At 56.8% G+C, this 22,088-nt stretch overlaps 2 protein-coding genes across 7 annotated transcripts; both read right to left on the bottom strand.

The window, feature by feature from the left end:
• Positions 1-1,157: 1,157 nt before the first annotated feature.
• Positions 1,158-10,525, bottom strand: APLP1 (amyloid beta precursor like protein 1). Of its 6 annotated transcripts, none has more exons than XM_033844904.2 (17): positions 10,284-10,525; positions 9,235-9,378; positions 8,275-8,407; positions 7,938-8,050; positions 7,572-7,705; positions 7,277-7,461; positions 6,685-6,815; positions 6,239-6,313; positions 5,213-5,371; positions 5,006-5,134; positions 3,995-4,094; positions 2,835-2,942; positions 2,563-2,589; positions 2,302-2,372; positions 2,001-2,063; positions 1,726-1,869; positions 1,158-1,609 (listed from the first exon to the last, which is right to left on the bottom strand). In XM_033844904.2, the coding sequence occupies exons 1-17, from the start codon at positions 10,410-10,412 to the stop codon at positions 1,511-1,513; spliced, it is 1,944 nt and encodes a 647-aa protein (XP_033700795.1). In that variant the 5' UTR covers positions 10,413-10,525; the 3' UTR covers positions 1,158-1,510. The 6 variants fall into 6 exon arrangements, with proteins under 6 accessions (XP_033700795.1, XP_033700796.1, XP_033700798.1 ...); XM_033844905.2 differs by having other exon boundaries at positions 2,563-2,586; XM_033844907.2 differs by lacking the exon at positions 2,001-2,063.
• A 1,239-nt stretch (positions 10,526-11,764) lies between these two features.
• On the bottom strand, positions 11,765-19,903 carry KIRREL2 (kirre like nephrin family adhesion molecule 2). The gene is made up of 16 exons (XM_033845396.2): positions 19,744-19,903; positions 19,380-19,529; positions 18,613-18,762; positions 18,291-18,451; positions 17,766-17,916; positions 17,388-17,493; positions 17,123-17,271; positions 16,666-16,793; positions 16,442-16,574; positions 16,040-16,140; positions 15,658-15,877; positions 15,091-15,193; positions 14,672-14,780; positions 14,257-14,322; positions 12,690-12,728; positions 11,765-12,420 (listed from the first exon to the last, which is right to left on the bottom strand). The coding sequence occupies exons 1-16, from the start codon at positions 19,793-19,795 to the stop codon at positions 12,349-12,351; spliced, it is 1,890 nt and encodes a 629-aa protein (XP_033701287.2). The 5' UTR covers positions 19,796-19,903; the 3' UTR covers positions 11,765-12,348.
• Between the last annotated feature and the right edge of the window lie 2,185 nt (positions 19,904-22,088).

Below are 22,088 nucleotides of genomic sequence, written 5' to 3'. Positions count from 1 at the left end.
CTATAATTCATGTATATATTATGTAGAGCTCATCACTGTGAGCTCATCGGTCCGTTGGAAGAGTTAAAAATACGTGCTCCCTCCCTTAGCCATCTGTCAGAAAATTGTGCTCTCCTGATATTAGAACATGGCACACTACTGCTATCTGCTGGGAAGTTGTGGTAAAAATGCAAATCTACAATGTCTAGGAGATGAATGGTATCACTTAAAATTTTGCAAAAAAAAAAAAAAAAAAAATTTTGCAGTGAGCAACCCAAACACCATATGAGACGGCCATGAATTATTAGGCAGGAATGTAGCAAAATGGCCTAGAGTACGGGCACTGGAGCCAGGTTTCCTGGGTTGGATTCCTAGCTTCATCCCTTCCTAGATGGTGACCTTGGGAATGTGACATAACTTCTCTTTGCCTCCATTTCCTAATCTATAAATGAGAATAGTCATAGTACCTACTTCATGGGGTAGAAATAACGATTAAGCGTGCCAGTGCGTGAAAGCCTTGGAGCAGTTCCTGGCACAGGGTGCCGTATGTTTGCTGCCATGTCATTTTAGAATTTATTCAACAAGTACTTGCGAAATGCCAGGCACAATTCTAATGTCCCAACAAATATCACTCCTTTTAATCCTCATAACAACCCTCTTGAGACAGGTAACAGTATATGTAGAGGGACAACTCTGACATGTCACAAAATGAGATGCACTTGCAGACATCACATAACCCTCTCTGGGACACATGGCTGGATTTCCACACTCCAAGGGGATTCTTATCACCTCCCCCAGAAGGGCTTAAGACTCAAGGATGGGAAGAGCAGTTCAAGATTCCCTGTCCCTCATCGAGTTCACAGGTTGGGGGTGGATGTTGTATGTGACGGTGTATGAGGGTGAGTGGGAGGCAGGGGAAACTTGCTAGAGCCCAGCCTCCTTGGAGTCCACCCTGGAACCCAGCTGATACAGGCTTAGAAGTGGCTGCCCATTCAGTACCACGGAAAGCTCCTGGGTGGGAGCCTAACCTAGATCTCTGGACCCCGCCCCTTCCCAAGGCCCCGCCCAGATTTAAAGATCTCTCCAACAGTTTAAAGAGGTGAAGGAGGTCTGGGCGGGCTTGCACACCAATGTCCAGAGCTGATTACACCCTGATTCCCCCACAGAGACGGAGGATGGCCTGGTGGGGAAGAGGACTTTATTGGGATATTAGTGGGGGACACGTGGGACGGTGAGTTCAAGGGAACAACAGACAGTGGGACCAACTGGTGGCCACCTTAAGGAACAATACATAAATGTACAAAATAAATTAAAGTGAGGAGGTCCCAAGCGGGGAGGCAGCTGGGAATACCTGGGGATTTCTTAGGGATTAAATTTGGAATTGGACAGGGGAAATAAGAATTTCCAGCCCCCTCACAAAGGGTGTGAAATGAACTTTTTCAAGACCCTTCTCCCAGGCTGGGAGCTGGGGTTCTGGGGCTCCAGGAAGAGGGAAGGTCTGGGCTCAGCCAAAGGGGTGAAGGGGGCTGGTTCAGGGTCGTTCCTCCAGGAAGCGGTAGGTGGGGTTCTCATAGCCGTGACGCTGCAGTTCACGCAGCTGCTGCTCCTCCAGGGTCAGCATGGGGTCCACCTGCAATAGGGGCAGGGGAGGCAGAGTGGGCCACAGGGGCCTGACCGCAGACCTCACAGCCACTCTACTCCCAGGCTCTGGAAGTCCTCCCCATTCCAGGTCTCTTTGCCTCTCACCTCCACCACTCCATGGCTGATAGCCCCGTAGGGTTTCTTCCTGCGCAAGAGCAGCATGGAGAGGATGATCAGGGAGCCACCACCCGCTCCCATGATCAGCAGACCAGACACAGCCTCTCGGGACATGCCTGTTCCAGCTGGTGCCTGCAAGGAGAGGAGATGGGGCCGGGGTCATCTTGGAGGCTCACCAGGGCCCTGTGTGGCTTTGGGAGTCACAGCCTAGCCACTGACGTCTGACCTCTTCCCCTAAGTACCCACAATATTCCTCCTCTTACCAGCTCATCTCTCTGAATCTCCGACGAGTGGAAAGGAAAACCCCTTGGAACAGACACATTCACCTGGGGGAGCAGGAGGTGTCAGGGACCCAGAAGTCTGGGCCCCTGCCTCCCCCTCCCCTGGGCCCCGAGAGGGCATCCCCCAGCCCTCTTCTTCCCTAGGACCCTGAAGTCCATGTCCTCAGTCCCTTCTTTCCTCTGAGGCCAAGGAACCCAAACCCCTAGCACCCTCCTTCAGACCTAGCAGTCCAGGCCCCCTGGCCCATCCTCCCTCCGATGCCCGTGGGTCCGACCAACTTACCTTTCGTTCATACTGCTCCAGGGGGGACATCTTCTCTTTCTCAGAGGATGCAGCATCTTGTTCTGTGGACCCTACCCCCCAAATCCTATCTCATTCCTGAGAGTCCAGAATGGTGCTACCCCCGCCTGAAGAGGGGGTCAGAAGGGGCACCGGACTCCACCCCAGGAGGCCTGGGGTTCCCCGTGTACGGGCCCTCTTCCATTCTGGGCTCAAGGACTCAGAGGGATTTGGTGGCTGGGGGCTACTCTGCGAGATACTCACCTTTTGGAAGGGCCATGGGGGTGTCTGCTGGCAGTCAGAGGAGGCAAGACAGGTGGAACAGTGAAGAGAGGAGAGCATCACCAAAGACAGTGTGGGCAAGCCCCCTCCCAGGGGCCGAGGATCCTACAGAGGCCTCTACAACCTCAGACATTCCTTCCCACCCTCTTCACTCACTGTGGTGGCTAAGACACCCCCAGATTTTAGGGGATTAGAATTGAGGTTGGGGACCTGTACCCCAAAGTCTGGGATTATGTAGATTTGGGTTAACTCACCATCCTTGGAATCCAGGGGCTGCAGCCCACCCTTGTCCTCATTGCTGCCCCCCGGGGCAGGGACTTCCAATTCACTGGGGCCCAGGTGTTCAGAGTGGAGGAGCTCCTCTGAGGGGAACATGCAGAAAGGTGGTGAGGTTGTGATCACAGGGATCCACAAAACAAAAATGGGTGAATGGATGGCATCCTAACGATAGAGCGATCGGAGGGGGGAGCCATACGTGTGACCTGGGGAAGTGGAGCTGAGTGTTGGAGGATGGAGGTTGAAGTTCAAGAGAACAGCCTCCTTAAAGAGCAGGAGAATTAGGGTTTGGCATGGGACATCCAGGAGGAAGTTGCAGTAGATCTGGGGGTTACACTTTCTGGTATTCATGCTCTTGTGAAGGCCCTGCAGCTTGAATCTGGACTGGGTTTGTGACTTGCTTTAACCTACAGAAGGTGGGCCCAAGTCTTAAGAAGGCCTGGCAGTTTCCACTTGCACGGTATGGGGAGCCTGAACCACCATGTAGGAAGTCCAGCTCCCTTGTTGGACAGACCACGTGGAGGGGCTCCATGGAGAAGAGAGGCCCTGAGCCTACACAGAGAGGGAGAGAGGCTCATTTGTGCCAGAGTCCCAGCCCTTAGCTGACCTGCTAGCCAAATGTAGTGACATGCTTGACTACTGACAAGACCGGCAGAAGAAGCACCCAGCAGAGCCCAGAGCAGACGGCAGAACCATGAGCAATGAAAATGGTTGATTTAATACAGCTGTGATACCTAGTCCATGCTGTCCTATGACCAGAAGTTGAAGATTTCCTATCCTCAGTGTGCATTTGATTTACTCAAAGAAGTTGTTAAATGCAAATTTTCCATCCATGTCTCAAAAGATTCTAATTCAATAGGTGTGGAGTGAGGTCCCTAAACTTGCATTTTTAACAAACTTTTCAAGTGATGCTAATGAAGGTCCTTGAAGAACTGTGGACCATTTAAATTTAAAGAAAGACTGGAATAAACCTTGGTTTTCCAAACTCAAAAAAAAAAAAAAAAAAAGAAAGAAAGAAAGAAAGAAAAGAAAAGAAAGTGGTTGATTTAAGCCACTAAGTTTTGCAGTTTGTTACACAGGAATAGATAGCTGAAATGGCAGGGGAGTCAAAGGCTGGGGGTCAGGACTGGGCACTCACGGATCTGGGGCCGCAGCTCCTGAGCCAGGCGGGGGTTCTGGTCAAGCAGCCCCAGGCTCTGATTCATCCTTTCCTCGATTACTTGAAGGTGAGTCTGCACCTGTGGGGGAGTGAGTACGAGGGATGAACTGAGCAGTGCAGGCTAGAGATGGGGAAACGGAGGCAGGGTGAAGGAGGAAGGTCAAGAGGGTCCAAGCAAAATTAGCACATAAAATGTACAGGAAGTAGGGTACAAGGGCAGGGACTTGGCCATGGGAGGAAGGAAACTGGAGAAGGAGAAGTGGAATACAATGAAAAGGAAAAGATGTACAGAAGACAGGCTGTGAGCGTCTTGGGAAAGAAAGTAAGGAAGAAGGAAAAGGAGTAGCTGCTAGGAAAGGTGGGGCACAGGAGACAAGGTAAGTATAGGGTACAAGGAATATGGTATAGAAGATGGTAAGTGGGTAGGAGGGGCAGAGAGTAGGGTCTGAGGAATAGGAAGTGAGGCTTGAGGAGGTTCTGAAGAAGGAAGAATTGGAGGGTCATATAGAAATGATGTGGTTCAAGGGCAAGACTTGGAGTTCAAGAGCACAGAATGGAGTATTCTGGGACAGGAAGAGGACATCCAAGAAACAGGAATTAGGATCTGAGGGCACAGAGCAAGGGTTCCAGGGAGAACAAGTTGGGTTAGGGAAAAAGGAGAGTTGAGGGGCAGGAACAGGGTTCAAGGCACAGGAGGGGGATTCTAGGAAAGGAAGAATCCAAGGGACAAGAAGTGGGGTCGAGGGACAGAGAGTGGGAATTCAAGAAAGGGGTCAAAGGCACAGGGGTCGGGGAGGCAGCATTCCAGGGTCAAGAAGTAAGGATCTGAGGGACTGGAGTGGGTCCCAAGCACAGAAGCACAGAGGTTCCAGGGATAGGAAGGTCCAAGGGATAGAAAGAGGGTATGAGGGGCAAGAGAAGAGTTAGAGGTCCCAGAGGCCGGGGTCTGAGGGCTAGCTGAGAATTTGGGAGCTGGAAGAACCTGAGCACCTGGAGGCGCGTCTGCTGGGCCTTCTCGGGGTCCACGGCAGCCACGTGCTGGTAGTGCCTCAGCGTGTGCCTTTGCTCCTTCCGTTCTGCTCGCAGGTAGCGCCGCAGGGCCAGCAGGACGCGCTCTGGCTGTGGAAGCGATGAAGGCTGCCCAGGCCTGCCCCAGCCCTTTCCACCCCCTGCCCTCTGCCCCCACGGCTCCCGCACCTGAGGCGGATCCTCCTGCAGTGCCGCCAGGAAACCTTCCAAGGCAGCCCGGCGCTGGTCGTTGATAAGGGCAGTGACTCGGGTGGCATGGGTCTCCACCAGGCGCTGTCGCTCACCAGACACCTGCTCCTCCAGGGTCTGCAGAATGGACTGGAAGTGCTGGCGAGGGGGTGGGCACAGGGCCAGGAGAGGTGTAGTGGGGTGAAACCCGGGTCAAAGGCAGTCTGGAAGGGTAGGGCTATGGGGTCAAGTGGCGGGGGAGAGGGAGGCGTGCAGTGGATCTAGGCCTGGGCAGAGTCAACCTGGGGTGGGACTAGATGACAGGAGACTGACTGGTGGAGCTGGGGCTTCAGGGCCAGGTGGAGTGGGGGCAGGGCTAGGCCTGCTGGGAGCCCCGCTGAAGGTGTTCACTACATGGGTGGGAACAATCTAGGCACAGAGCTGGCCTGTGTCGAGATGAAAGGAGCCAAGTATTGTAGGAAAGGTAGGGCTCAGGCCTGGGCAGGACCCACTGGAGACAGGCTGTAACTAAATAAGACTGAGCTGGGTAGGAGCAAGAGTCAAGTAATGGGGCGCAGACAAGTGGGGTCTACACAGGGTAGGGCGGTACTAAAGTGAGGCTGAGAGAGGTGGGGCAGAGAGTCATGAGGCTGGGACTACTGAGGAGGGACTGAGTAAAAGGGAGATTACAGGGGCAGGATCAGAGTCAGGGAGCAGGGCCGAGCATCAAAGAGAGGCTGAGAAGGACCGGGCTGTGTCTGCAGGGGCCCAGCTTGGGAGAGGCCTCCAGAGCCAGCCCTCAGAGGCTAGGATCAAGTTAAGACAGGGCAAAACATGGCCAGTGGGAAGAGGAGGGAAGCAAAGTCGGGTTAGATGTAGGCCAAGAGGGGCCCGAGCCGAGTGTAAGGGTGGGGCCCGGAGAGGCCCGCGCAAGTAGGAAGGGGTGAAACTGGATGAGGCCAGACAAAGCCAGTGTGCCCCAGGGAGTGGACAGGCCTGAGCAGGACACCCTGGAGGCTGTCCTACCTCATTCAGGGCCTGTCTGTCGGCTTTAGGCAGGTTCTTGGACTGGTTGTCCGCCATGGCCCATTCACGCATCACCTGGGGACAAGGCGAGCTTCAGGATCCTAGAATCCACCCTGCTCTACCCACTGCATCTCCCCCGCCCCCATCCTTCCTCAGAGTCTCCAGATCCCTTAAGTCCCTCTGCCTCTTGGATTCCCGAGAGGATTCAGAAAGAATTTAAAGTGGAAGAGTACCATGCATCAGAGTTTCCATAGAATCTGGTGGCATCTCAGTGGGATTCTAGGTGGGTCAGAGATCCCTGGTCATCTTAGGGGGGGTGTTGAGGACTGGGGGTTAATGGGGACTTGGGGACTCTTTAAAGATAGTCTCAATGTGTCCCTGAGGAATTTCCTGGTATTTAGGGAGCTCTGCGTTATGGGGGGTCCTGGGGCCCCCGGCACCATCACCTCGTTAATCTGACGCATCCTGCGCTCTTCCAGATCCATCTTGGCCCGCAGGAACCCCTCGTGCTCGCTGATTTCTCCAGGCATGCCAAAGTACACGTCCACACCATCCGTGGGCCTCGGGGTGGGAGTCACTGCAAGGCCAGGAACCAGGGAGTCAGCCAGAAGCCCAGCTCCAGGTCTCCTTCCCTTCCCAGAGAACTGCATTTCCTAGAGCGCACTGGAGACCCTCATGTGTTCACTTCAGCCATAGCTGCTGCCTGGCCTCATGCGAAATGTGGTTCTGAACTGGGCCTGTTCTTGTAAAGCTTAGGAATCCATTACACTATCCTCTAAGCTTTCCCCCCAGTAATCCTTCAGACCCGCCAAATGACTCCTCCACTTCTGGGCACCCCCAAACCACCCTCCCCCTTTGCATTCCTCACAGGCTGCCCCTTCCACCTCTACTTTATTCAAAGCCATTCCCATCCCTCCCATTTCCCCCAACAGGGCTTCTCCCCCACAGGTCCCTCCCAAAGAGGCCCCTATACCAAGGCTCCCTTAAATCATCCTCCCCCAAGGGTGGAGGGGACTGGGGGTGCAGAGCCTGCCTCACCTTTGCTGACCCCTGCAGGGTGATGGGAGCTTGAGGGTGGGACTCTTTCCTCCTCTTCTTCCTCCTCAGCCCGTGGGGGCTCCACAAAGTAATCATCTACTGGCTGTAGGAAGGATTCCTCCTCTTCCTCGTCCTCACCCCCCTCAACTCTGCCCCCGGGGGGCCACGACCGAGTGGAAGGATCCCTGAGGGAGCAGAAGACCCAAGGCAATGAGAACCTGGGCCCAGGCCCCCAGGCTTCCATCTCCTGCCTCAGGAGCCTTGGGTTGGGCATGGAGGCTTCCCTCCCACTCACCCAACTGCTGTCCCAGACGGGTTGGGGGTCACTGGAGGGGGGCAGCACACATACTCCACACCTCGGAACCGATCCGCGCCACAGGGCAAAAGCATGCCCGAGCCATGCAGGATGAGGCCCTGGGAGCTGCAGGCCTGTGGGAAGAGTGGGCCCAGATGCCAGGACTGTGGGGTAACAGAGGGTAGGGGGTAGCCTGGATGCCTGGGTCTTGGGGGCTGATGGGGCTGGGAGCCTGGATTCCTGGTTCTGTCCCATTGGGAAGAGAAGGCTGAGGCCCAGACTCTTGGGTTCTGGAGGAGGAGGGTGTTAGAGGACTGGATCCCTGGGTTCTGGGGGGCGGTGAGAATGAGTGGGCTGAGTCCTGACCTCCTGTGCCTCCTGACGCCTCCGGGTTGAACTCTCGCACTGGTCCATGCGCTCCTGGTGCAGGAACCGGCAGCCTTCAGGCACCAGCAGGGCCTCGCTCACAAATTCACCCTCTGGCAAATGGGGGTCATCGATGTGAGACACTGCCGCAGCCACTAGCCCTACCCTCCTCAGAATCCAGATCTCTTATCCTCATAGGCTTTTCTGTCCCACTCTGGACCCAGGCATCCATCTCCCTAATGTGAGCCTGAAACCAGGGCCAGAATCTCACCCCTCGGAGACGCCCCCCCCCCCCCCCCCCGCCCCTTCCGTTCCCCTCCCCCAGCCTGTGACTCACCCAGGCAGCGGAAAGGCACAACCTGGTGGTGGGGGTGGGCACAGCGGCCACCTCGGGCATCCCCGCACCATTGTTCCATGGGGATGGGCTGTGTCGCCTGTTCCACACGTGCAATCTGCAGCTCCGGGTACATCTGGGGGCACCGGGTGGGGCTGATCAACCCACGGCCCCGCCTGCGCTTCTGCACTGGCCATGTCCCTTTTCAAGTCTCTAGTATTCATAAGGACCTCTCCTCCCTAGGCCCCGCTTCTCTGTAGAACAGGTCTTAGATATCTAAGCCCCTCAAGCCTGTTGGCCACGCCCCCTAGTACCTCTCCCTTAAGCCACGCGATCCTTAGGCTCCGCCCCTTTGCCTGTCCAGTTTCTTAACGAAGGTCCCTCCATTGCCCAAAAACTCAATCCCTCTAAGCCCACCTCTCTTGTAGTCGCCTCTGCCCCTTCCCCCTATCAGGTTTATCTCCCCATAGATTCCTCCCTTCGTTAAGCCTCGGCTCTCTCTCTGGCCTCTCAGTAAGTATCCTTTCTTTGTGTTAGACCTGCTTTCACAGCCACGCCTCCTAGCTTTCCACTCTCCCATTGGGTTCCACCCCGTTCCCAGTCACGCCGGTCCAAAGGTCTTTTTGTCTTAGCCCCGCGTCTCCTTTGGTCACGTCCACCTACACCTGCTCTTTAAGGAGTCCACCACATTATTGCTAAACTCTGTCTCTTCACTGGACACTTTCCTCAGCGGGCCGTCTTTGCACGGTTCTTCCCCTTTCCTGACCTAGTTTCTCAGAAACAGGTCCTGTCCTATCCTAACTTCGCCTCTTTGTTGGCCACGTCCCCTAGTTTCCCATGCCTTCTTGGATCCCTCATCTCCCTGGACCTTGTCTTTGCACGACTAGCTTCTCACGCGCTACCCGGCCCCAAGCTGGATCCCCTTTCTTGCTGGCCACGCCCCTCCCAGTAGGTCCCGCCTACCTGTCTGCAGTACTCCAGCACGCGTTGCGGGTCCCGGAGACAGCGTCGTGAGAGCTGTGGGTCTGGTTCCCAGCGGCCGGTACGCAGGTCCCGGTGAAGCGTTGGGCGCCCGCATAGTCCAGCCACCTGAGCAGACCCTGGGGCCTGGGGGTGGGGACGGAGGGGTCAGCGAGGGCACGGGGGACGCGGGCATGTGACTCCCCTGGTCCTTTGCTCCCTAGGACGCAGATATTCACACCCCCAGCACCAGCCCCCTCCACCAAGCACCGCGCACCGCCTCCATAGACGTTCGGTTCCCCGGGAAACAGCTCCCACAGGGCGGGGGCGCCCCAGCTCTGCCGTTGCTATGGCGACCCGGGTCCCCCGGGATTCTCGCGGCCTTGTTGCCGCGGAGACAGGCTCCGCCCTCACCCCAGCTCAGCCGCACTAGAGCTGAAAGGGTTAAACGTGAATGGCGGGGGAGGAGGTCAGAACCCAGGCGTTCTGGCCCCTCCTCCCTCCATCCCTAGTTCATGCTCGCATTCTCGGGTGCAAAGACCACAAGGCCTGGTTTCAGGGCCCTGCAGGCCTGGACACCAAGTCCTTGAGGGATGGAGAGCTACATCCTGGGTTGGGGGGCGGTGGCTGGAGGCCTAGACTTCTGGGTCCTAGGAGCCTTGCGGGAGGCCTCATATGGGTCCAGAGGATGCAGGGGGCCCAGATTCCTGGCTGTAGGTGCCTTGCTGCCTGGTGGGTCCTGTTCAGGTGGGAAGGGTCTGGGGCTGAGTCACCTAGGTTGAGAGGGTCTGGGGGGGCTGGACTTCTGGGACCAGGGGCTCTGGAAAAGCCAGTTCCTACGCTGCGGGCTGGAGGGGACTGGGACGACAGATGATGAAGGAGATGGGGCCTGGACTTACGGTTTTCTGAATGCCTAGTGCAGTTAGCGGCGCCGGGGGGCCCGGCCACCGAGCTGGAAAGACTGCGCTTTCTGCTCTGGACCTGTCCGCATCGGGGTCCAGAGGCCCGGTCCCGCCCCTTCCCCCATCCCCTTGGACCCGGCCGGGCCTCACCTCGGCAGCGCTGGGACTCCCACCGGCCAGGCTCCCGACGGCGAGCTGCGCGCGCAGAAGCAGCAGCAATAGTGGCAGCAACAGCGGCAGCGGGCCCAGACCGCGAGCGGCGGGGATGGCTGGTCCCATGTCCCGGCCCTCGCGCCCTCACGTCCCCAGCACTTCCGCCCGGCCCGGCCCGGCCCCAGCGGTGACAGGAGCTCCCAGCGCCACGGCCGCCGCCGCCTCCTCTTCCCGCCGCCCCCGGGCTGCGCCGGCGCCGCCAGCCCCGCCCCGCGCTGGCCCCGCCTTCCTGGCCAGGACAATAGCGTGGCAGCTCTGCGCACAGCGGAGAAGCTTGGAAACCCCGGGTGGGAACCTGCGCCAGGCCCCCGCCGCCTTGAGATTCTAGGCGTCCCACCCCATGCAAGCGCCTAGCCAGGAGTCTGGGTCACGGGTTTCCTGGTTGGGGATTTTGAGTTCTCCCTGAAGACTCTCACCACCAGTGTTCCCCTCCCTCGGATCCAGATAGTCACAAATCATCTCGCTTCTCCTCTAGGGATGCAAGCATTGGAGAGCGGCCCCCACCCCCAAATCGTCTCTTGAGGCCCCAGGAATACAGGCCTCCAAAGTTTCCCCAATCAAGAACATAGCACTTGGGCTTCCCCGGTGGCGCAGTGGTTGAGAGTCCGCCTGCCGATGCAGGGGACACGGGTTCGTGCCCCGGTCCGCGAAGATCCCACATGCTGCAAAGCGGCTGGGCCCGTGAGCCGTGGCTGCTAAGCCTGCACGTCCGGAGCCTGTGCTCCGCAACGGGAGAGGCCACAACAGTGAGAGGCCCGCGTACCGCAAAAAAAAAAAGAACATAGCACTTGAGACCCAGTCCCCTTCTCCCTCAGATCCAGGAGTCTGGGTCCCAGGTACCTTCTCTCTCAGGACTAGAGACCAAGCCCTCAGCCCTTTCTCCCTAAGACGCACGAGTCCAGGCCTTCTGCTCTGCTTCCCAGGAACCCCAGTCATCTAGACCTTTAACTCCTAGATCAAGGATTCATGAACCAAAGCCCCCAGACCCTTTCTTTAAGGATGAGCTGAGTCAGGTAGCCAGCACCTCAAGATAAGAGTTGACCCCCATCCTTGCTGTAAGGATCAGGGCATTTCTATTTTCCCACCCCTAGCCTCTCCTTCGCCCCCTCCCCTTCAGGGCTCACTTCTTTGTCTCCTCAAAATGCAGTGTAGAATTGTCTTCCCCAGGCTGACTGGGGCAGTCCTGTCATGTGTGTGCATCTGTGCATGTATGTTTGTGTAGATGTATCTTAAAAGAGCCTAGAGTGCTCAATGGGTAGCAAAGGGCTGGGGGGTGGCTCACGGTTTTTTCTACAGCCACTTCATAGTCTAGGGTAAGAAGAAGGGCCTTGGGGCAGCTTCGATGGACCCCTTCTTTGATAGACAGTAATAATGCCAGGAGAATCTCTAAGACATTCACTTCGCAACTTTTTTTATTAAACATAAATATGCTTATTCTCAGATTCCAACACCACCCCCTCACCACCCGCCCCCAACCCCACAACAGCTCTCACCCTATCCTTACTCCTTGGGTCCAGTTCTTCCAGGGCCTTTAAGGAAGGTAGAAAAAATCAAGATAGTGACCATCTTGGATTCCCAGGGGGTGAATGGCCATTCTGGCTGCAATTCCATGGGTGAAGCAAAGTGCCCCTTGGGGAGAGCCAGGACAGGTCCTCCATCTTAATCTGCCTTATGTTGCCTTTCTTCTCAATGCAGGTGGTCATCTTGAAATATCTTCTTTCAGTGTTGGGAAACAACTTCCTTCTCTGCCCCTAACTCCCATCACCCCCTGCCCCCCCATCCCTCTGCAGAGGGTCCATGTGCCATCTTGCATCTCTTTTACACAGGGGAAGAGGTAGGCACAGTGGCCTTCTTGCTCCCACTTGGGGCATCCCCTTTGGCTGAGCTGACTGTATATCAATGACCCAGACAATTGTAACGATCTTTCCCTCCCCTCAATGTTCAATGTTGGAAGAGTAAGGTCGCCAACTTGTTCTGGTTCCTCAGAAATCAGGACAATCCATTATGGCAAGTTGAAGATCCCAGGACTCTTCAGTTGGAGAGATGTCACACATGAGTCTGGAGACGTGGGTGGCTGGGGGCGGGGAAGGCAGCATATGGGAAGGGGGGAGTGCTGGGGGCCAGATCTGGGGGTCCAAAGGATGTGGGTTTGATGTAGCTGGTAAAAGCTCGAGGATGGGGTGTGGTGAGATAACCTGCCTTGGCTCTATATAACCTGCAGGGGGGGACAATGCCCACATGTGTTTTGAAATCATAGAAGGTAGGGGTCCCTGGAGGTCCAAGAGGGGAGGAGGGTGGTAGGAAGAGACCTCCTCCAGGGGCTTCTCCAAGGCTCAGGCTCACACTGACTCCTCGGACCTTGTAGTAACCATTGGTTGGGTCCTGAGGGGACAAAATGGGACTTGGTAAGGTATGTAAGGGTACAGCGGGGTGAGGGTCACTGATGGAGAGACACACTGAGATAGAGCCAGACCTAGGGGGAGACGAAAAGATAGAAACAGGAGCAGTCAGAGACCCAGAGACATATGGACTGGTAGAAGAACAAAGTGACACAGAAAAACAGTGACAAGAGATGAAGGGACAGAGGAGATGGGCAGAGAAAGTCAGAGACAGAAGGATATAGGCCTGCTGAGCGGTGGCGGTGTGGAAGGAGATGCAGAGGGAACAAGAGAGAGAAATGGAGATCAAGACATTCATTCATTCATTTGCCCAACAGCCTTGAGGCTTTGATTCTGAGTCATGCCCTGTGCTGCATGCCTAGACATCTCTCACTAGGATAGACCTAGCCCTGTCCTCATGGAGATCCAGGCCAAAGGAGAAACGAGGAATCACTAGATAGAGCCAGGAAGGTCAGGGTTGTGATGGAGGAAGTTCAGGGAGTGACTGGGACAGCTATGGGGGGATCTTCAGACTGAGATGGGGAAGCCTAGCTCACAGTGGTCATGGCTATGACGGGTGAAACACAGACAGAATGATCAGGGCTACGAGGAGGGAAGCAAGAGCTTTCTGGAACCAGAAGTGTTTGAGTTGAGACCAGAGGAATGATGGAGAGAACTAGGTAGGTATGTGAAGAAAGGTAGGAGTGTTTCGGGCCAAGAGAATAGCATGTACTAGGTACAGAGAAGAGAGAGGAGGGCTCTGGATTGGGGACTGGGGTCAGTGGGGCCTAAAAGAGATGGGACCCTAAAGGATATACAAGTTTGGGGAAATGTGAGGCCAGTGTGGAACCTGGTAGGTAGAAGGGGCCTGGGTGAAGCAACCAGGGAGAGGCATCTAGGAGGCCTGAAACATGACTGTGTTGGGGAAAGCACAAGCAGACTGAACCTTGATCTGGGGCTCAAGATGGAGGCCAAGGCTGGGGCTGATATGTGGGCATAGTCAGCAGATAAACAAACTGAGACTGGAGTTGGGTGAGGCAGCCCAGGAGGCAGCAAGAAGTGGGTGGAAGGGGTTAGGTGCCAGCTCTGGGGGCAACAGAATGAAAAAGGAGGGAACAGAATTGGAGAGAGGGACTGCTCTGGTGGTGCAGTGGTTAAGAATCCACCTGCCAATGCAGCGGACATGGGTTCGAGCCCTGGTCTGGGAAGATCCCACATACCACGGAGCAACTAAGCCCGTGTGCCACAACCACTGATCCTGTGCTCTAGAGCCACAACTACTGAGCCCGCATGCCACAACTACTGAAGCCAGCACGCCTAGAGCCCATGCTCTGCAACAAGAGAAGTCACTGCAATGAGAAGCCCACGCGCCGCGAGGAAGAGTAGCCCCTACTCGCCACAACTAGAGGAAGCTCGCGCGCAACAACGAAGACCCAACACAGCCAAACATAAAAAAATAAAAAATAAACAGAAAGAAGTGGAGAGAGAGTTGGAGATACAGTGAAGGGAGCCCCTCTTTTCCCAACACTCACCTTGGTCTCCAGAGCTCCCTCCTCATCCAGAGCCAGGTCGCTGTGGTCTGTGTGCACGATGGGGCCCTGGGGTAGGGTGCTTAGTGAAAGGGAGTGTAGAGGATCCTCTGGCCCCAGTGCCAGACCCCAGAGACCCTCAGCTGAACATCTGAGGCCAGGCAGGAGGGACCAAGGGCACCTGAGAGCTGGGGTCTGGGCTCAGGACAACAAGGAGCCTTAGGGACTTATTGAGTCTAGGGAATAATTGGGTCAGGGGTGTATTTGGATTTGGGGGATATTTGGATCTGGGGATCCCTGTTGGGACTACGGCTCTTTTTGAGTTTGGGGCGCCCAGTTGCGACTGGGGTCACAACTGGGACTGGGTTACTATTTGGGTCTTGAGGTACTGTCAGGTCTGGGGACCCTGGCATCCTACCTGGTCCTTGCTGCTGCCTGTCTCCTCCTCGGGACCCCTCGAACTGGAGCCGTTGCTGCTCCCTGGGATTCGCACCAGATTCTTTTGCTTGGAGAAAGAGGCTGAGGCCAGGGACATTGGGGGTGGGGGCAGAGGTAAACGATGGGGCTGGATCACGGTCTGTGGAGACCAGTGCGCAGGAAGAGAGAGGACTGGGGCAAATCAGGTCGGGAGACTGGGAGAGAACTCTGGCCTAGGAGAGTAAGGGGTGTGTGACCCTGAAGAGACGGAGTTAGAGCTTGAGCAGGGAATCAGGTCCTGGATGTAAGCCAAGGCCAGTGAGGGTCTAGAGAGGCAGGACTGGGACCAGGTCCCAAGGCCAGGCCAGTCAGTGGGCAGGGCCTGTATATGGGCCTGCGGTGGGGCTCAGGTACTGACCCTTGCCGTGGCACCAGCAGCAGAGGGCCACCCCAGTGCCGGCCATAAGGAGAGTCATGGCCACAGCGGCCACTCCAGCCACAATCCGCACAGCGGGCAGCAAGTCTGTGGGAAGAAGAGGGGGTTCCTGAGGATGCTGAGCAGGAACTGGGGAACAGGGCTTGGGGCTTTTGTAGGGAATCTCTGGGTTCAAAGGTCACCAAGTTTGGGGATTCCAAGTTTTGCAGTCCCCTAGCTTGGGGTCCCTTGGGTTTAAGGACTCATGAACTTGAGGTTTCACAAGTTTAAACTCCCTGGCTTTAGAGAGTCTTAGACTTTGAGGGTATTTTTACTTTGCCTATATTTGGAGGTTGCCTTCTTTGGAGCCCCTAAGTGTGAGGGGTCTCTTAGTTTAGGATTCCGTATTTGAGGGAAATTATTGTTTGGGGATCTCAGGATTCAATGGACTCATAGTTTTGAGGCTCCCAAGGTTTGGGGGTCTCTGCACTTGAGGGTCCTCTGTTTGGGGGTTGTGGCATTTTGGGGGCTTGAAATATTCAGATTTGGGGTCTTCGGGCCCAGGGTCTCACCTCTACGTCCCAGGCTGACCTGGGTGCCTCCTTCGCCCAACCGGTTCCGGGCAGTGCAGTTGAAGCCCCGGCTAAAGTCGGACTCCTGGGTCCCCGAAATGTGCAGCACAGAGATCAGGCCTGGACCCTGTCCCCCGCGGCCCTCTGGGGCTGGGAATGTCTCCACCAGGAACCGACCCCTCGACCCCGCCGTCAGGAAGCCCTCATCCCAAGACCAGACCTGGGGGCACAGAAGAGGAGGGTCACTGAGGAGACGAAGGAGGGCGGGAAGAGGAGGTCAAGGCGTCGGGAAAGTCACAGATCATCCCAGCAGTTTTGGGGGTCCGGCTAGGAGGTCTGGGATCACCGCTGGAAGGGTCACGAGAGTGGGAACTTTCCTTACCACGGCTTCTGGGGCGGGGGAGGCGAAGACTAGACACTGGAGGCGGGCGGGGCCCCTCAGGAAGGCGGGCGCAGAGTGCAGGGCGGTCACCACTGGGGGAGCTGGTTTGGAGATTGTGGACCAATCAGCGGAGAGGCCCCGCCCACCCAAGTCCCGTTCTCAAGCAGGCGAGGCCAGGCCTGGGCACTCCCCACTAACCCCGACCAACTAGGCCAAGCCTCTTAACAAACTTCGAACCCCTCTGAGGCTTGCCTTCCCTAGGTCCCGCTTCAATCCAAGGGCCCCAGCCGTCAGTTAAGCTCCCCTTCTCGAGGCCACGCCCACTCCCATTAGCCCTCGCCCCCTCTGCCCACTTCTTATCCCAGGACATGCCAGGTCCACTAGGAAGCACCGCTTTCTCACCGTTCACAGTCAACCTAGCTTCCGCAGCGCCACCCCGCAGGCCCGAGAGCCCCGGCCCGGCTCTGCACACGTAGTCGCCTGCATCCTCCGGCCCCACCGCGAGAAGACGCAGCGTGGGCCCGGAGGCCAGCACCTGGGATAGGGAAGGGGCGTCAGGGACACGACCATGGGAGAAAGCCCCATCTACTGCTAGCCATGGCCACAAGCCCCAGGTCTGGCCTCACCTGCGCGTCCCCGCGGCGGGTCCAGGTTACCCGTGGAAGAGGATTCCCGCGCCAGACACAGCTGAAGGAGGCGTCTTCCCCTACGTCCACGGATAAGGGTTTCGGCTTTGCCTGCAGAATCGGCCCGACTGGAGGAGACAGAGGAGGGGTCACATGACCAGGGAGGGATGCAACTTCTGACTTGGGATTAGCCACTCCGAAACGACACTCCCAAGGGCCATTGGGTTTAAGCCCCCGGTTCACAAATCAGCTCGTATGTCCGGCTCACAAGCCCCAGCCCCGCTCGCGCCCCGCCCCTACTCCACTTTGGTACTGATCCAGCACAGCAAAATCCCGCCTAAATCCTACTTCGGGCCCCACCACCTCCCGCAGTCCGTCAGAGCCGCGCCTCACCGTAGCCCCAGTCCCATTTCTCTCACCCCACTTTGGCCACACCCATGGCCCCGCCCCTGCTCACATCGCACATCCAGCGCTGTGCTGCGGTTGGCGCTACCCACTGCGTTGCTGACCTCGCAGGACACCGGCGCAGTCAGGAATGAAGCGTCCGCCACTACCTCCAACATTGGCCCGCGGGCCCCAAGCACAGGGGAGCCCCCCTTTGCCCACCTGCGAAGGTGGTGGGCTGTGTTGTCCTTGCTTCCGAAGCACACCTACTCACGTCCTAGCCCCAGCCCTCCCCAAGACTGTTCTCCCGGCTGGGGAGAAATGATCTGTGTCCTCACCTATAGCCAGTGACAGGAGGCTGGGCTGTGGCCTGGCATAGGAAAGTGACCTTCTCTCCCTCCTGCACTGTCTGTGGTTCTGCAGACAGAGTCACCACTGGGGGGTCTGTAGAGGTGAGTCAATGGTCAGTGGTGGGCAAGGACATGCAACACCTCCATTGATGACCTAGTGGTCCAATTCTCAGGTCCTCCACCCCAGGAGTCTGAGTCCCCAGTCCCCTCTTCCCTTCCAGCTAGGAGTCTAGGCTTCCAGTACCCAATTCCCCCAGGGACCCGAGGTCCACAGCCCTCTCCTTTCTCATACCCTGAAGTCCAGGCCCCAGCTGCCTCTTTCCCCAAGGACCTCAGGCTCAAGGCCCAGTGTCCAACTGCACTCACACTGCAGGCTCACTGTGATAGCTGTGTCCTTCCCCGCAGGCAGGGCCTGGCTCCGAGCCCGGCAAACCAAGATGGCTCCATCATCGTGGCTGGAAGGGGTCAAAGATAAGATGCTCTCCACTGACCCAGCGGTTCCTTCCTTCAACAGGGTCTGTAGGTTATGAATAATAATGATGATTTCATCTACCCTTAGGTAGTACTTACTTTATGTCAGGCGCTCTTTTAGGCATTTATAAATATTACTTTATTTAATCCTCACAGCTATCCTAGAGGTGCATACTATTAACTCCATTGTACAGATAAGTAAGCTGAGGGATGGAAAGGTGAAGATCAACTAACGAGTGGCTGAGCCAGGATGTGAACCTAGGTAGTCTAGCCCTAGAGCCCTTATACTTAAGTACGTACCAAGGATCCCAAGCCTTGAATCCCTGCCCTCCCATGCCTCCTCTGGAAGAGCCTGTGGTCTGAGTGGACCCCCAAATTTCCCTGAATGAGCAAGGGCTGGCACAGAGACTTGGACCTGACCTGGCGGAAGGTGGCCCCATCTAGCCGGACCCCATCTCGGAACCACAGCAGCTCAGGGGTGGGGCGGGCATCCCCACGGCTCCGACAGGTCACATTCGCAGGAACCCCAGCAACCAGAGACACAAAGGGGCCACCCAGCACCTGGGGGGGTTCTGGAGGCACTGTAGGGTGGATCTGAGGTCAGAGCTGGATCCTGGGCCCAGAGACCCTGATCTTCCCAGCTCCGACCGACCACTCCTCCGTTCTCCCCGGACTCTCATATTCCCAGCTAGCACTGGCGGTCCGCCTGGGCTCCCCAGGGACAAGTGGGCTGGGTCCTCACCCAGCACGTGCAGTTGGGCTCGTCGAGAGCGGAGGCCTGCTTGTGTAGCTTGACATTCGTAGGATGCTTGATCCTCTATCTCTACGGGCCTAATGTGGAGGTCGTGCTGGCCACTGGCTGCATTCCCTGATATCCAGTACCGGGACCACCCTGGAGTCAGGGAAAAGGCAGTCACACCATGGTTCTGAGTTCTTGGCCCCAGGCCTCCATCCCCAGACATCCCACACCAGAAAGACACTACCAAAAGTGGGTGCTGGGCCAGAGAGACACTAATCCTCTCCCAATCCAGAGTCGCTGCAAACTTGCGGGGGGTGGGGGTGGGGTGTGTGTGTGTGTGTGTGACAAATTCAGGAAAAAGAAAAAGCAAGAAAACAATTGTCATAAAAGTCAGATGAGATACTACCTCCTGGGTGGGGAGGGAGTGGGCTATGACAGGGGAAGGGAACAAGGAGGGCTTCTGGGGAGCTGGCAATGGACCTGGGTAGTCGTTACATGGCTGTCTATTTTAGAATTATTTGGCAAATCTTCCATTTATGTTTTATGAGCCTTTCTGCACTTATGCAATATTTTACAATAAAAATTAAAATTCCCAAACCCTATGGGTCACCTCCAAAGAAGGAGCTGAAAATTCTGAACTCCCAAATGTTTCCTTGAGCCCATTCATTTCCCAAACTTGAAAACGTCAAAATAGAAACTTCAGTCATAGCCCAAGCCCAACACCCTCACCCTGGAGTCAGCTCCTCCCTGAATAGATAGAACAGCCTCACCTGGCAGGTCTCTTTCGCCCCCTAGAGCCAGCCCATCCTTAGTCCACTGAACCAGCCCCCAGTATGCGCCCAGGGCACAGGGCAGACGGGCCTCGTCCCCCAGCAGTACTACCAGGTCTTCTGGCTGTTGCAGGAAGTGGGGTGACAGGCCTAGGAGAATGGGGCGGAGGAGCAGAGCTTAGCACATTCAAGAGTTCCCTCACTCAGGAGGGAGTTCAGTCCCCAATCCCCTCTGCCCTCAGATCCAGAAGCCCAGGGTCCCTCAGATCTAGGAGTCTGAACCCTCAGCTGCACTTACCACAGTAAAGCGACAACTGGCAAACAACCCTCTCTTGTATTTATCTGCCCCTGCCCCTCGCGGTACCTGCACGCCCTCTGAGGCAGAAGAGAAGGACAAGGAGTGCGGGGACCAGCATCCTGAGTGTGTGTCCCCCAAGATCCAGCAGACTTGCTGTTGCACTGGCTTCCCTGCCAGCTCCTTCCTCGGCAGCACACCTCCCACCACTCTAGCCTGGAGTCCCCTTCGCTCCCAACTCTTCTCTCCAGGCTAGCAGCACCCCCTGTCTCTGGCCCGGAGTTCTCCTAGCCTGCTCCGCCGCAGGCTCCGCGGCTCTGAAACGCAGGCCAGTTCCGCGCGCTCGGTCTCGGAGAGACCCTGGAGGGCCTGATCCCCCTCGCCCCGCCCCGGCCCGCCTTCTGGGAGACCCGCCCTCTTCCCGCTGAGAAACTCCCGCGGCCCAGAAGCGGATGAATGGGGGCATGCAGGGCCGGGTTCCCCCAGCGGGAGGACACCCCAGCGCCCTTTCAGTCTGGGAGCTGGAACACCTGCGTTGAAGGAGGGGGTACCGGCTGGGTTGGACACCTGCACCCTGCCGGGGTTGGGGGATGGCTGGGGGTGAGGAGGAGGGAGGGGAGGGAGTGGAAGAAACTTGCTCAGCCCGGGTCCTGGAGGGACCGCGCTGAGTGGAAACGGAGCTATAAATGGGAACCCCTGGGGACTCGCTAGTTTCCGCGCCCCGGAGAAGCGGGGCCCGGGGCTCCTCTGGCCTGGTGGGTCAGGAAGAGGGCACCGTGTTTGCCTGGGGGGCAGCTGGGACCCTCCGAGAAGGGGAGGTTCAGCTCTCCCCACCTCAAAACCCCTTCTCAAAATATCCCTCTGCCTGCCTTGCTACCGCTGCAAACCATAGCACGTCCTAAGATCCAGGAATCCAGGCCCCCAGCCCCTCCTTTCCCAGAACCCTGCGGTCCGGGACCACCCCCTCGCCCCACTCGGCCGTGGTTGCCGGGCGACGGCTGGGAGGCGGCGGTGTCCGGGCTGACTCAGGCGGGGAGGCTGGGAACCACGCAGCTTGTCCTGACGGCTATATGCCGCCCAGCTGGGGCGTTCCCACGCTGCCGGCCCGCGGTGCGCTGCGCAGCTGGCCGAGCAGGTGGGAGGGACCCTGAGCCGACAGAGCGCGGACTGGGGGTCTGACATTCTTGAGCCTGTAGGGACTGGGGCTCCACACTCCGTTGTTCCTGAGCTCAGATTCTTGTGTCCCTGAATAGCAGGGGCATGGATCCCCAGGATTCTAAGACTAGGGGTTCAGACCTCTGAGGACTGAGAAGCTAATGTCCTGAACGCCAAGTTTCTGAGGAGTTGGGGACTCAACTAGGTCCCCTGCCTGCAGCAGAGTGTAGTTGGGAAAGGATGACCTGGGGTCAGAAAATCTGGCCTTAAATCTTAGAGTCAGTGGATTTAACCACCAATCTCTCTCCCACCCCCACTCAGGACCAGAAGGATTTGAAAATCAACAGACAGTGAACATCTGCCCTAAGTCCTGTGTGTGCATGGGGGGTGGGGGGGGTGGGAAGGATTGGAGGCCTGAGCTCCCAGGTCCTTGGGAAGAAGGGGCCTCGACTCCTGAGTCTGAGAGGGTAGATCCTGGGGGCCCAGACTTCTAGAACTCTTGGCTTTTGTTTTGGGGATCCAGCCCCTGGATTTTGAAACAGGATGAGCTTGGGTCCAGGACTCCTGAGTCTTGGGGTGGAAGTCAGGTAGTAAGGCTGTTTTTCCAGACACCTGACATCACTTCCCCTTCCTGGCTCTCTGGGGCCACAAGCATGGAAAGATGGAGAGCCTGAGGTCCCAGGAATATCCAGAGAAGGAAAACATCCAAGGTGGAGGGTGGAAGGTTTGTGCTAATTAAAGGTCCCAGCAATGGACAGCTCTATGCCCTGGCCCCGAGGGACACCATCTGGTGACGGCGCTGCATCCAGCCCATTCCCCAGGAGGCGTGGGGGCGTCGGGAGAGGGAATGTGGAAGGAGGGCAAGGAGTCAGGAATGGGAGGCAAGAAGAGAGATTAGAGGGAGCATCAAGGATGGAGATGTGGGGACTTAGGCCAGATGCCTCATCTTGTTTCTGGATGAGGACCAGATGGGGGTCATAGTGGGGGAGAGAGAGAGAAAACGAGCAGTTCCAGTTCCTGCAGGAGATAAGCGGGCGGAAGCAGCTTATCCCATGTGGGTGTGTATGCACACACTGGAGTGGGGAGGGCAGGCCAAGCAGCATATGGTTATAAAATCCAAAGATGTGAACCATCAGGAGGACTCAGAGATGAAGAAACAAATGAAAGAAAGACACACAGTCAAAGGCTGACTGAGAACAAATATTTATTGAGCTCCTGGTGTGCGTGAGAGACAGAGTATGGGGTGGGGGAGAGATAGA

The sequence above is a fragment of the Tursiops truncatus genome, chromosome 19, assembly GCF_011762595.2.
Source record: "Tursiops truncatus isolate mTurTru1 chromosome 19, mTurTru1.mat.Y, whole genome shotgun sequence".
NCBI lineage: Eukaryota > Metazoa > Chordata > Mammalia > Artiodactyla > Delphinidae > Tursiops > Tursiops truncatus.
This window is presented reverse-complemented; position numbering and strand designations above follow the sequence as displayed.